Consider the following 14,666-nt stretch of genomic DNA (forward strand, 5'->3'; position numbering starts at 1 on the left):
CTTTCTACTTCTGCTTAAAGTGGTTTGCAACACGATTCTAATTGAAAGTAAAAACAATCATTTAATACTACAAACTTTTCTTGTGGTCCTTTTTTTCAAATATTTGTTTTCATAACTATGGACAGGGATGTATTCTTCTAATTGGGAGGGGCAGCCACATGGAGCAAACCACCTGATGAAGGAGGGCACAGTGACATACCAAGTCCCCAAATTTGTTTGCTATTCTGTGAATGTGGTAGACGGAATAATGACACCCCCCCCCAAGATGGCAACATCCTAATCCCTGGAACCTGTAAATGTCCTCTGTTACATGGCAAAGGGGAATTAAGATGCAGTTATTATTGTTAATCAGCCAGTTTTTTTTTTTTAAGATTTTATTTATTTATTTGACAGACAGAGATCACAAGTAGGCAGAGAGACAGGCAGAGAGAGAGAGAGAGAGAGAGAGAGGAGGAAGCAGGCTCCCTGCCGAGCAGAGATCCAGATGCGGGGCTGGATCCCAGGACCCTGAGACCATGACGTGGGCCAAAGGCAGAGGCTTTAACCCAGAGCCACCCAGGCACCCCGTCAGCCTGTTTTCCAAAATAGAAAGATTTTCCTGGATTATCCACAAGGTCCTCAGAAGTAAAAGAGGGAGACAAAAGGGAAAGTCAGAATGGTTTGAGGCCAGAAGAACTCAACTCACTATTACTGACTTTGAAGATGAAGGAGGCCATGAGCCAAAGAATGTGGACAGCTTCTAGAAGCTGAAACAGGCAAGACAAGGAATGCTGCCCTAGAGCTTCTATAAGGAATGCAGCACAGCCAACACTTAGGCCAGTGAAATCCATCTTGGTCTTCTGATCTCCAAACCGTAAGATAATACACTTGTGTTGTTCTAAGCCATTAAATTTGTGGTTATTTGGTACAGCAGCCATAGAAAACTAATTCAGTGAGGTTCAAATTTTACCTAGTTTCTGCTCTCATGGTTATAAGTTTGGCATATTTATTTGTTAACAAAGGCACACTGAGCTAATAATGCAAATTTTGAATCCTACTCTCATTAAAATACCTAATTCCTAAATTTATACATTATTCTTTTTCCAAAAAAATTATTGATGTTACGTCTGATTAACATTTTGTTTTAAAAAATTAACACAATTCTTTTTAATGGTCTCCAGTTATAAGAACAAAAATAGTAGAGTTTTGCGGAGGCAATAAAATACTTGTTCTAAGTATTTTTTTTAAAGGCTATAGAGCCAGAGGACTCTGGATTCAAATTAAAATGTAGCATTTACTAGCTGTAGTTTGGGAAAATTGACCTAAGCCTCTGTTTTGTCATCCATAAGATGGGAATAAAAATGATAGTTTTGATAAGTAAAATCTTCAAAAAAAAATGATAGGTTTGAGGGAGAGATTCAACAAAAGAATCTACCAAAAGTCCTTTGCTTGGCACCTGGTATGTAATTAAGTTAATCACATAATGATGTTAGCTACTACCAGTTTTTTCATTATCTTTCTGATTTCCAAAATATCTCTAACAAAAAAGTACAACTTTCAAACACTTGCTGTTATCGACCTGCATATTTAATAACCTATAGCTTCTCTTTTGATGTTAATTTCTAAAGAAGCAGCAGGAAACCATTCTTAAAATAGCATCTCCCTCAGAATACTTAACCCAGAGTCAACAATTCTTTTTAAAATTATAAATATTCATTCACTAAATTGTTTTTTTAAAAAAAATAGAGGGGTAGGACAATGGCCTAAGTACAGATCCAATTAAGCTCTCCCACCCCCGTCCCCAAGGCGGGGCGGGGTGAATTCTTTGCTAGGCACCCAGTGAACTCCTCTCGCGAACCGCCTCAGTGTAAAAGGGGGGAGCTCCCAGCTCTCCTTAGCGCGCGTCTGTCCCCGGGCGGTGCCAGGTGAATCCTGGCGGAGCAGGGAGGCCGAGCCGGGACTCGCAGCACCCGGCGCGCGGTGCGAGCTGCGGCTGCAGGTTAAGCTTCACCCTCGGCGCCCTCGTGGCTTCCCCCTGGTGTGCGCCCGCCGCGGCCTGGCGAGAGGAAGCGCTTGGCCTGATTCGTTCAACTTCGGGGGCATTGGCCGCGCTCTGGCCGCCCTCCCGGGTCTCCCCCCCGCGCCCCTGCAGCGTCTCGCTTCCCCGGGGCTCCGGAAGGGAAGGAGGCGTGTCCGGAGCAGGCGGGAGGGACCGGTATAAAAGTGCTGGCGGCGCGCCGGGCCGAGCTTCACTTGCCGCCTTGCGCCAGGACGAGGAGCGCCGCGGGAAGCACGGGCCGTGGAGAGGGCGCTGCGCTCGGGCTACCCAATGCGTGGACTATCTGCCGCCGCTGCTCGTGCAATATGCTGGAGCTCCAGAACATCTAAACGGAGTCGCCACACCGCTGCCTGGGCTGGATCACAGCGCTGCCTTTCCTTATGAAGAAGACACAAGTGAGTAGGGCGCACCGGGAGCTTGCCGGCTCTCCTAGAAAATCGCTCCCGGAGCCCGGGGTGGGCGGGGGTGAGGCTGGCTTGTCTCCGTACCGGCTGCCGGGGCGTGTGGGGCTGTTCCCGCGGGACGAGCCAAGAGGGTGCGAGGGAGGCGGGCGTGGAGTGCGAATTGGAGCCGCCCTGGTCGAGTGAGCCAGAGAGGAGTGGGAGCGATGAGACGGAGCTCGTGTCAAGTTTGGAGTCGAAGCCTTTAAGTTTGGAGCTGTCAGTCGGGAACCGCAGTTCCTTTAAAATGGAAGGATCTGCTGCTCTTTGGCAGGAGAGTTATCACGGGAAGGCATTTCTTTGCACGGGAGATATTTTCCCGTGGATCCCGGGAGATTACAAAACAGCTCCCAGAGCACCACGGTCGCTCACTCTCAAACCCAGGTTTTTGTGCAGCGCCTAGGTAGGTGGGCGCGAGGCTCATGCGGACTCGGGTGCAGCGGAGCCAACGGGAGCTCCTTAGCAGCGGCGCTCCGCGAGGCGGGGAACTTGCCCGCCAGCCCCGGAAACTTGGCTCTGCGCGATATTTGCCAGGTTTGCGGCTCTGGGTGAGTTTCCAGAGAGCCATCGATGGGGTAATACCACCACAGTGCACCCACCTTCTTCCATTACAGAAGAGAGAAAAAAAGTTTGTTGTTGTCGTTTTGTTTTGCTTTTTAAACAGGCACCTCTAATGATAGTTATTGAGGTAATTCCCAGTGCGGCTAAATTGTGCATTATACATAAACACTGTGAGTAAAGCACCGCCCAGGGGTACAATTAGACTTTTTTTTTTCCCCCTTGAAGCAACTATCTAGCTTACAGTTTGGAAAGGCCTGCCACGGTACTCCCACCCACAGTTCCTTTCTCCACTGCAGTTCTTACCTCTTCCCACTTCTCCCCTTAGGGATTTATCTGTGTGTCTGCCGCGAATTGGGTAAAGCTGCCCTTTCACCCCCCAGGAGGATCTATCAGAGACTGCAATTCCGAGGGGTGGAAGTGGTGGGGTAAAAGGAAACTTGAGAATTTGTCCAAATCGTCTGTTTAAGATGAAGGTATCCCTGTGCTGAAAATGCTTTGCTGAATGAATTGCTTTGTATCCTATTTTAAATTGATGTGTGGGCCTGAGAAATGTACACATTCAGAAGGAAGGAGGAAGAATGGAGCCCGATGCACAGGTGTGGAAAGGGCAGGGGAAAGGGATCTTTCCTGGCGGAAAGGAGGTTTGTGCTGTCTGGAGGGCGGCTGCCGGAGACCAAGAAGCAGAGCACAGGTTCCTCTGGAAAGCGGATTAGTTTACCGGCAAAGCATTGAACACCACACCCAGGATCACCGCACTGTGCTCTTGAAATGCAAATGTTAGAGACTGGCACCGAAAGAAAAGTTTTAATGTAATTATTTGACTGGTGCAAGCTTTCTGCTTTGTGGAATAATAAGTGCAAGGGACCAATTCCTTGTTCTAGGAGCATCTCCTCACATGAATGGTAGTGGTGAGACCCAGTGGAGAAATAGCTATGTTCTAGTTTAGGAGGGGTGGGGGGGGAGCCCAAACCTTCTTATTTAAACAAGAACACAGGAGCCAGATCAGGTTAATGTCCAACACTCCAAAGGGAGACGATGGACTATCATGTCACTTTGAGAGTCAGTAGGATTGATGATCCTTGCACCCTTCCTTTGCAAAACAAATGTGAGCTCTCTAATCTCCTTTCTCGCTTTGATTAAATGGCTGTGTAAATCGGATTACATGGAATAATTCCATTGAAAACTAGAAAGAGGTCGATCTAGCCTGAAACGTGGTGGCGTTAGTGACTCAGTGCTGCCGACCAGGGACATTTGAGACTGCTAAGTATTTTAGAAATGTGACCTGCTCCAACCAAGTTAAAGTGCAAGCCCTTGGGGGATCTTGCTGATGTTAAAGGGTTTGCAGGCAAAGGAGGGCAGTGCCCTTGTTGAATGAAGGCATTCATTGCCTGGGCTCTAATGACCTTCAAGGTTTCCTTTAAGGATACTTCTAGCAATTCCACATTCTTGCCACTACAAAGGAAGACACTTGGAAATAGTAGGAAATAAATAAAATCATGGAAATAGGGGAGAGGGATTAGATCCTTCTTCATATTGTTAAATTTCCTAATCTGGAAGTTAGAAAGAAATTTTCTGTGCAATTATATGTCGATGGAGAATAGCATAAGGAAATTAGACATTAATAAGTAAGGTCTTTTTTTTTTTTTTCTACTGCATCTAATGATATCCTTGCCAGGGAGGAATGTCTATTAATGTTCAACAGTTTAAGTAATCATTTATAAATATGGTATCCATACCAGAATTCTATCACAAGGCAACTGGTTCTGTACGTTTCCACTACCCAAGATACAAAATGAGAATTTAATAATAGTAATAATAGTGATAAATTTTAACTTGAATTATAAGCTCTCCAAGAATCCCAGGGACACACAGGCATTTTGGCTTTTCACTCGAGCCAAATAAGTGTGGAAATTCCATCAACAACCACTTGGGGCTTGATAAATGATTCTGTCATTTATTTAGCTTGAGTGATGGACTTCAGTATTTGGAAAAGAATTACACGGGCAATAGTCCTTAGGAGCAATTGTAACAATAAATTGAATCATGAACCTACAGAAATGAATGTGCTTTGCATTTTTCAGATTTCTGCTTCTATTTTATTCATATTGTGTGGTTTTAAATCTTCAGAAGAGAATTGTGGCTCTGGCTTAGAAGGAACATCTATTTCAATGTGTAATTGTTTTTTCAATGTAATGCTCTGATACACTGGTATATTAAATAACAATTGTGCAGTTATTTGGCAAGACTGGTTAGAAAGGAGCTGTCAGTTTAATGGGCCCGGAGCCATGTTTATCAATGTTGTACTTATATTTTAGTTTTGAGATGGTTTGTGAGAGTTTTCATGACTGCTGTCAGTTTTAGAAATACCAAGACAGGAAAAATTCATCTTGCAAACAGTGTAGAAAGGCCATTTTAGGCACACATTAGTTCTTAGAAAAGAAACAAATATAATGCTTGTTAGTTTTTGTTATTCCAAAGAAAATACCCTCTTTATGAAATTTGTCATCTGCGTGATGATGCAAGTTTTAGAAAAAATTAACATTTATGAAAAGAGCATTTCTAAATTTTGTCCTTAAAGTCACTCAATTTGGAATGCGTGCTTTGAATAATTCTAATTTATATACTTTTAATTGATACATTCTGCCAAGACTTTAAAAGTCAAGTGCTAAGTCAATTACATTTAATAGAAAACAAGGAAAGTAACCATATGGAAATCTGAGAGCCTGAGCCAAACAAATTAAAATTGCTAAATTTTTTTATTTATGTCTAACTACCGATTTGAAGATAGCAATTGTGAGTCACATTTTTTCCTTTAATGATAAGTGACTGAAATTCCTCCATCACCATAAATAACATAAAAAAAAAAAAAAAAAAACACCTCTGCCCAAATAGCTAGTCAGAATATTGAAGGAAAGTTTCTTGCATGGTCCATTGAACCCCACTGCATGGGCCTTCCCCATCCGTGTCTAGGGAGTACCTAAGCTATTATGGAGAGATCGTGGGCTCTTGCTTTTGAAGACTTAAATTCTGATAACTGTTTTACCACTGGTAAGACAAATGACCCTCAGGCAAATGGTTAAACTTCTTAGGATTTCCAGGTTATAATCTATATGATGATTATCAACTAGTTATAAAGATTCTTCTCATACGATGATTGTAAAGGATTAAACAGAAATTTTTATTGGTCTTTATCCCAGCACAGTTCCTTGCTATAGTACAATCAGAATTTATTGTCCCTGAGAAGAGAATCTCCTTGCCAGCAATTTATAAGCCCGAGAAAAACTGACTGTTGCATCTAAATGATGCTGAACCAGCAAAACAGAGAGACCAAGTTTTTATAAATCTGGATCTATGGATTCAGTGCCTCCCATTATAGGTTGTTATCTGTTTATAGACTGTAATTAACACACATCAAACTAGGACTGTGTGAAAACAAAGGCACTATGTGGCATGAGCCATGTTAAATCCTTTAAAGTTTTTCTTTAAAGGTAAAACAGAATAAGAGCTTTAGAATTGAAAATAAAGATAGGAACTGGAAGTATTATTACCATATCTGATTCACTTCCATATTTCCACATTCTTGTGAAGTTGCCCTGGTGTGATTCTGTTTATTGTGGACTAAAGGCTACTTGCTTTTCTGAGGGAGGCCACACATTCGTTTCTACAGGGTATCTTTACCAGGCAACGTGCAAAGACTTTTTTTTTTTTTTTCATTATGCAAGTTTGTGAGGTTTTTTTTTCCTTGATTACCTTAATGTTCCCTTTTATAAATTAGGGTGTAAAGCAGTTGGATATGAATCTGAGGAATGATACTTTATCTTTGTTTTCCAGTACATGAATCACAAGTGGCTGCAAGAGACTCTTTTATTGGTGTTAGTCACCTGTGTAGTCAGAACAGTTTATACAACAAATTGAGGGAAGGCCAGGATGCTTTTATAATCTACACTGTTTCCAGAGTTATTTTGTATAGACTTCATCTCATAGAAACCATTGACTGTAGCTTACTAATTTATAGATGCAGCAAGATGTTTTTGCCTTTTCACTTAAGTATGTGTATACTAAAAACTGTTTACAAGCGTTAGGAGTTTGAGAAAATTATCATTATTTCATCTCTACCTATTTCCTTCTGTCCAGAAAAAAAAAGGAGTTGGGCGGAGGTGGCTGATTTTCTTATAATTAGGCCTCATGGTTCTTTTTTTAAAATCACAATGTATGTCATCTAAAGAAAGACTGTTCTCTATGTAGCTCTCTTTCTCTTTTGGCTACATTTTACTATTTTTCTAGGTTGCCACATTGACTTGGATGTTAGGGGATGGAGTTCTTTTGCTAGCCCAGATACTAAGTTGTATGACTTTGGGAAGGCATTTTAATCTCTTCCAACCTTGGTTTCCTCAACTGTAAAGTAAAAAGAAGGTGGGAGTAGGTGATTTCTAAGTGCCTTTCAGTTCTAAAGTTTTTGATTTCTGAGATACTAGTAAAATAGTTTTGAACCACATGGCATTTAAGCTTCCTTCCTTTGATTTGCGAGAATAATGTAGCCATTGCTTTGGTGTGAATACAAATTATAACCATTGTTTTATGATTATGAACCAGCCAATGGGGAGAAGTGAAAGAGATTTAAGTATAAGATGTTGTACTTTGGGCCATTCTATCTTCTACTTGATAATTCTCTATAATAAGAATGCTATTTATAATTCCTATTTTAGCCATATCCATAGTTGAAGAGGATCTTTCTTTCTTCTTAATCTTTAAATTCTCCAGGGGAGGAAGAATCCTAAGGCAAGGTCAGACAGCTAGAGGAGGTAAGCTGACAAAAGGTCATGAATGCTTCCCAGTATTTGCTCCTCTTTGCTGCTCTTGCAGTCGCCAACATCTGTGTGCAGGGAGTGGAAAATGGAGAGAATCTGGTCATACAGTAGAGGTATTAGTGGGCAGAATCAGAAGAATGGGTCCTATGTGCGGCTCTGGCTTCAGTGCCCATCACTGAGTCTTAGTAGGCTTGGGCAAGTCTTGGGCAAGTCATGGGCAAGTTACAGGCAAGTCTCTAGTGGTAGTATTATCTGTGAATTGCACCCTAGAGTTAATCCTGAGAAGATCGTGAAGAGGAGGGTGTGTAGCTGGACATAGAGAAGCTGAAAGAGGGAACAGCCCTTTTGCTTCAGGGAAAAGATAGTTCCTGTGGGTGACCCTTGGCTGAGTCTTTCCTTGCCCTGGCTTTTTGCAGATCTAATACAGTCTCTGGAACACCTCTTGCTTGCCTTCTTTCCTTAGCTTCTCTCTAAAGCTGACGTTAGCTCAGGGTTGGGGCAAGCCTGGTAGCCAGCATTAGGTTTTCCTTAGCGATCAGAAGCCACGACAGTCCTTTTCTTGTTGACATGAGAATATCAGAAGATCAGGTGGACCTCTCTTCCAAACAAGGGACCATGGATTTCTCAGAAAATACAATCATGACAATGATGCCAATGCTCGTCTCCTCTAAATGCCCTCAGTCAAGTGAACTACCTACTAAAACAAACAAAAGGCAGGGATGCAGACAGTTAAGCAAGTAACAGTAGCTATAGACCAGCTACTAGGATGCAGGAATTCAGCCCCTGACTTTGCAGGTGTAGCTGTTGCCTTAGGGCTTTGAGTGCTGCCCATTAGAATGTGGTCTTCATGGTGGCCCTTAGGGTTTCTTTTCTTTGTTCCTGGTGCACAGACAGCAGCTCAAAAACCCAGCAGTCACCTTGCAAAGGATGCCTTGCTCCCATGGGAAAGGGCGTAAAAGGCAAGAAAAAGTGCAAACCCACCGCCCCTGATCACTTGAAAAAGTAAGCCACAGTCTCTGTCACCTTTACAGAAAGGGCATCTGCACTGTGTAATGTGCCTCCCCCTGCAGACTTGGGAGGAAAGAGCACAGCCCAGAGGGGGCCATTGTGTTTGCTTGTATACACACGCACTCTGTCACCCTTTTCAGGAGCGAAAGTTCATCTTCTGAACAAAAAGCCCCGTGGGTGCTGAGAACTTTTGCCTCTTTTTTACCTTGACGTAAAATCTCTGAAGCCAATGACCTTTCCATTTAAGTGCCTTGACTAAACTCCAGTATGCAAACACCTCTTATAATTGGTTTCTTTCTTCTAATGCAAGTGTTTGAATGGTGTAGTAACCAGCTCACCTATAGCAATGACAACTTAATGGTGGCTATTTACTGCGAGGTTCTCTCTTGTGCTGAGTTTTCTACCATCTCCTTGGGGTCCCTTTCTCAATGCCCTCCTAAGCAACTGTGTTGTGAAAACACACAGATTCCTTGATTTCCAAGAAGAGTGTTGCAGAGAAAGTGGTTGTGTTAGAGATGCCTTGCCTTCTTCCTGGGATATGTTGTCCATATGGATGGCTATCAAAATTTATATTCACTGCAGACCTTCGGATGAGGGCAGAGGGAGGAAGGGTGGCGAGGTTTCATATGAAATGATTTCTAATGTGATCTCGAAAACCCAAGGATTACAAAACAAGCCTTGGCAGTTACACATCAGTATTTATGGTTCTGTGTCAACCTACAATTTAATGCTTCTGAAACCGTCAACACGTTAGGGATTTAGGTTTTTGATGGTCAACTAAAACTTCCTGTGATTGCTTTAGTTTGGATCTGGTGATTTTAGAAAACTACTCTATTTATTTGGCCCTGCTCAGGCATTTCTGATGTGTTCCATTAAGTAGAGGATGGACTAACACATGTTATTCGACTGCTTGTTAGAAAGATAAATTATCACAGTAGAGGGGAGTGGTTGGTGCTTTCTGCCTCCAGGTGGTCCAAAATGGGCACTGAAATGCAGGAATAAAAGGGAGGTAGAAAACATTCATGAAAAATGAAAAGCAGGTTATTAGCATAGTGTTTTTAATATTAGATGAAATAAATTCTATGTAGAAAAGCACAGGGCTACAAAATAGGGTTCCTATAATTCTTGTTTTTGCATCAATTATAATAGTTATTTTTTTAATTGTTAAGATTTTTCATTTTTTAACTCTTGCCCGGGAAAATATTTTTAAGATTCTAGTACATATTTGTTTATGATGTTCTATGACCATAGTATTATGTCTTAACAATATTCAGAAAATAGTAGACTTCCCCCAACTATTTGAAACCTGGATCTTTTTACTCCTAAACAATTCAATACACTTTAAAATCCCAAACTGATTTGACCATTATTTTAATTCTTTAGAAACGTCACACACAAATGATTCAGCTTGAAGAAAGGAAATTTATTATAGTTATGTGTCCAGTGTTTGACATTTAAATGTGTGGCTGTTTTAAATAGCGTCCATCACTGTTTTATAAAATCAAATCACCCTGATGCGAAGATCATGCCAAAATGGCACTTAGTAGAAAACTGTTCCAAGATTGATTAATTCATAGAACTTTTCTTCTGGGAGGTAGGTACTGTTTTTTCACAGATGAGGAAACTGAGATAAGGTCTTTGCTCTGCCAACTCCAAGTGGTTATTGGCCAAGACTAGCAACCAAAGAGATTTAGCTGGCTCAACCCCAGTGTATCCATGAGGCTTATTCAGTACCTCAAAGATATACATTCTGGGGCGCCTGGGTGGCTCATTGGGTTAAGCCTCTGCCTTTGGCTCAGGTCATGGTCTTAGGGTCCTGGGATAGAGCCCCGCATCATCGGGCTCTCTGCTCAGCGGGGAGCATGCTTCCCCTCCTCTCCCCCACACCACTCTCTGCCTGCCTCTCTGCCTACTTGCAATCTCTTTCTCTCTCTGTCAAATAAATAAATAAAATCTTAAAAAAAAAGATACATATTCTGTTTATAGGAACATTGAATCAAAAGAGAAAAGTGATTCAGATATTAAAAGAGCTGCCAGTGATATTAATTTAGACAACAAAAATTTCATGATTCTAGTTGCCTAGCAGAGTGGCTTATCCTAGATGCTTAGTAAATACATGTTGAATGTTGTGGAATGACTGGATACTGGATTCAGGTTGTTAGGGGCTGATATATTTTTAAGAACCTTTGTTGTTGTTGTTAAAACAGAAAGCAAATTTTAACTACCATATAGAAAACATGTCCATTATACAAACATGTGTTTGGTTGGTGATTGGAGGGGCTAGTTGGCTCACCATTTACAGCATTAATTTTCAGTGAACATGCAATGTCATTTACTAACCCAAATGGGAGACCATGCAAGAAAGTAGAAAACAGTGGATTGGGTTCTGGATCAAATAAATTATTGGTTCTGCCACTTACTAGCTCTATATGACTTGTAGTAAGTATTTCTCTCTGCACTTTACTTTCCTGATTTTTCAAATGGGTGTGGAAATAACTACCTATTATAGTATTGATGTGATGATTAAGTAGGATAGTGCCTAATAGCACAGTGACTTCCACTTAGTAGATAATCATTTCATTCTATGCTAGAATAATCCTGGAGTGTTACAGCAAATCCACATGCTGTAAAAATTATTTCATTATTAACCATACCTGGCTTTGGCTATAAGACTTGCATTCTGAACAAATGAATTAAAGTAATCCCTAGAGATTGATGGCTTAACTGCCTTGTTTATATATTATCTACTTTTCTTTTTTAACACTCATAAGCACTCAGTAAATTCAACAAAATTTTCCCCCAATTTGATCTCCTTTACCTTTCTTCTCTTCCTGAGAAAGGAGACAGTTATACAAAATAGGCCAAAAGACAAGCTGCTTTCCAAGAGAAAGAATAGCTTATTGAGTAGGAAGTGATAGGACTGTTAATAAGTTAGTATCTGGCTGCTCAGCACGGATGAGGCACCATGCCACACACTGCACAGGTAAGTCTCATTTGATTCTAGTTAAAAAAAAAAGAAGAAGAAGAAGAGAGAAGAAAATGTTAAGAGAGAGAGATTGATTTTTTTTATACAAATAAGGGAACTAAAATTCAGAGAGATTAAGAAAAATTGCCCAAGATTAAAAGAAAAAGATGCAAGTAAGTGGAAGAGTTTGGTTTTCAAACCAAGCCTGCCTAATTCTAACGACTAGATTCCTCCTAACGACTGCAGTAGAATGCACCCATCTTTCAGTATAAATGTACGTAGCCATGCTATCTGAAAGGCTTGCACTTGTGTGTGCGTGTCGATGATGTCCTTTAATTTTACATGGGCAAGACTGAGAGCAGGCCAAGCTGAGTTTCCCCATGAGGGACCGGTACGTCTGACCACCAGCACCGCCTCTGCACCACCCAGGAGTGTAAATGGTTGTGCTGAGTAATGAGACCCCCACAAGTTAGGGAGCCTGGACTTGGTCCCCAGCCTCTTCCACTCCTGTCTCCTTAGCCATAAAATGCATGCCTCATTGGAAGGCCCCTTGGAAGCTCTAAAAATGCCTTTTACTTTATGGAATTCAGAATTACAGCCAAATCCTTAGTGTCTTTCAAAGAAAACGATATGGTTCTTGGCAGAGGGCAGATTTTAAAATATTTCTAAATTGTGTTTCAAAAAAACTTCTTGGGGGAAAGATAATGCATCAGGGATTACTGTAATCAATTTGCTCTGACCCTCTTTCATGCTATTTTTGAAGACAATTTTAAGTGGCTGCGATCATATTAGAAAACTATTTAATAATAATGTCCTTATGCTTATGTCTGGCTTTTAAAACTACCAGCCATTTAAGTTGTGACCTTTGCTTTGTGATTCCTTGTCCGTTCAGTTCAAGTGCATGAATGGTAAAAATAATTTTTTATGTTGATGTTTTGACTGTTTAAACAAATGCCTGTCAGAGTACCTTTATAAGCAGTATCACTGGGTAACTTGACAATACTTTACTGGAAATGAAAGCGTTAGCTAGAAGGAACCATTTGAGAGCAGGTGAAGGAGACAACAGAACAGAAGTGTGATGAACCAAAAAGACATCAGTTAGGGATGCCTGGGTGGCTCAGTTGGTTGGGTGGCTGCCTTCGGCTCAGGTCATGATCCCCGTGTCCTGGGATCGAATCCCACATCGGGCTCCTTGCTCAGCGGGGAGCCTGCTTCTCCCTCTGCCTCTGCCTGCTACTCTGTCTGCCTGTGCTCGCTCTCTCTCTCTCTCTCTCTCTCTGACAAATAAATAAATAAAATCTTAAAAAAAAAAAAAAGACATCAGTTAGCGGACCTGCTTTGGTTGGCTAAGCTGGTTACCCTTAGCCCCAGTTTCCCCATCTGCCAAACAGGGAGACCAATAGTACCTTTCTCAAAGGTGGTTATGCATAAATGAAATAATCCACAAAAAGCCCTTAGTCCAGTGCTTGGCACATTGGAAATACTAAGTAAAATGTTTGCTATTATCATGAGCATTAAACAAATGGTAAGTTTATCAATATCCGTGACTTTTCCTAATGCAAGGTCTCCATTGTGCACATGAAAGGGAAAGTTGAAGCCATTCATCCAGACAAGTCAGGCTTCAGATTCACTTTAGTCCTGAATAATTTGATTGTTTTCATTCCCTACTTTAACAAAAATTGAAAAAAAGCTAAATGTGCATAATCGTAATCACAAGATAGTTTACCAAGGAGCAGAGTTACTTCTTTCTATCATGTGCCCAAGGTCACAAAGCTAATACAAGGTAGAGCTGCTTTATGAACCAGGTGGTCTGAAACCAGAGTCTACATTCCTAAACTATGTGCTACACCTGGAACTGGAGGGACAGAACATGAGTCCTTTCCATGAACTGGTGAGTGATTTCCTAATTTCCGTATCTGGGAGAAGTCATTTTCAGCATCAGCAGAAATATAGCCCTTTGTTGAAGGAGACTGGAAAGAATGCGTGTGTCTGAGCTCCAGGGCTCTCCCTCTGGCTTTTGACTCTAGCTTGCTGGGGGATCTTAGGCAAATTATTCAGCTTGACTTCACGTTTTCTTACCCAGAATTTCCTCTTTGTACAATAATAATTCTTAGCACCTTTCCTTCCTTCCTGCCTCTCTCTCCTCCCTTTTCCTTTCTCCAACCCCCATCCTTTCCTTGTTTTCCCCCTTCCTCACTTTTTAAACTTAGAAACAGTATGTTGTGTACCTGCTTTGTGATTGTCACTCGTAGAATCACACTACAATAAATAATTTCCAGTCTTAACACATTTTCCTACTGTATTGTTAAACACAAAATTATGTTTGTGCAAAAGTGCTTGACTCATTGGCCTCAAAGACACCTGAAGGAACACAGACTTTGTAGTTAGAATGAAGCCCAAGTCCTAGTTCTGTTATTCACCGAGACAGTGTGCATGTTATGAACATTCTTTCTCTAGGCCTTGATGTTCTCATATGTATAATGGGGTAATAAGGGTAATAGTATGCAGTTGAAAGAGTACAAAGATTAAATGAGATAATAGATGGAAGTTGGTTGACCCAGAACCAATGTTTGATAGATGGTATCTGTAATCTTTCCGGGTGTATTTTACCAGCAAAAGATCAGTATATATCAGACTATGTACTGTTTCAGTGTGTTCCATTTGTGTGGTGGCTATAATAATTTCAAAATCTGTTGTCATTGAAAAGCAGAAATTATTATGGGTGATTATGGGAAATAGGATTGTGTAACAGTAAATTGAGGTTAGTAAGGGGTCTGGATCAGGGAGGATCAGCATCCTCCAATGTAACTAAGGATGCTAACTGACATAGGGCTTGACTACCTCAC

General features: G+C 41.2%; 1 protein-coding gene across 1 annotated transcript in view; it reads left to right on the forward strand.

Moving 5' to 3' along the window:
• Positions 1-2,227: 2,227 nt before the first annotated feature.
• The window catches only part of LOC111142191 (KIT ligand), an 83,379-nt gene continuing 70,940 nt past the window's right edge, over positions 2,228-14,666 (forward strand). Inside the window, exon 1 of the mRNA XM_022495203.1 lies at positions 2,228-2,433. Coding sequence (XP_022350911.1) covers positions 2,419-2,433 — 15 coding nt within the window. The 5' untranslated portion in view covers positions 2,228-2,418. The remainder of the gene's footprint in view (positions 2,434-14,666) is intronic.

The sequence above is a fragment of the Enhydra lutris genome, unplaced genomic scaffold (assembly GCF_002288905.1).
Source record: "Enhydra lutris kenyoni isolate GAN:26980312 unplaced genomic scaffold, ASM228890v2 scaffoldscaffold7, whole genome shotgun sequence".
Lineage (NCBI taxonomy): Eukaryota > Metazoa > Chordata > Mammalia > Carnivora > Mustelidae > Enhydra > Enhydra lutris.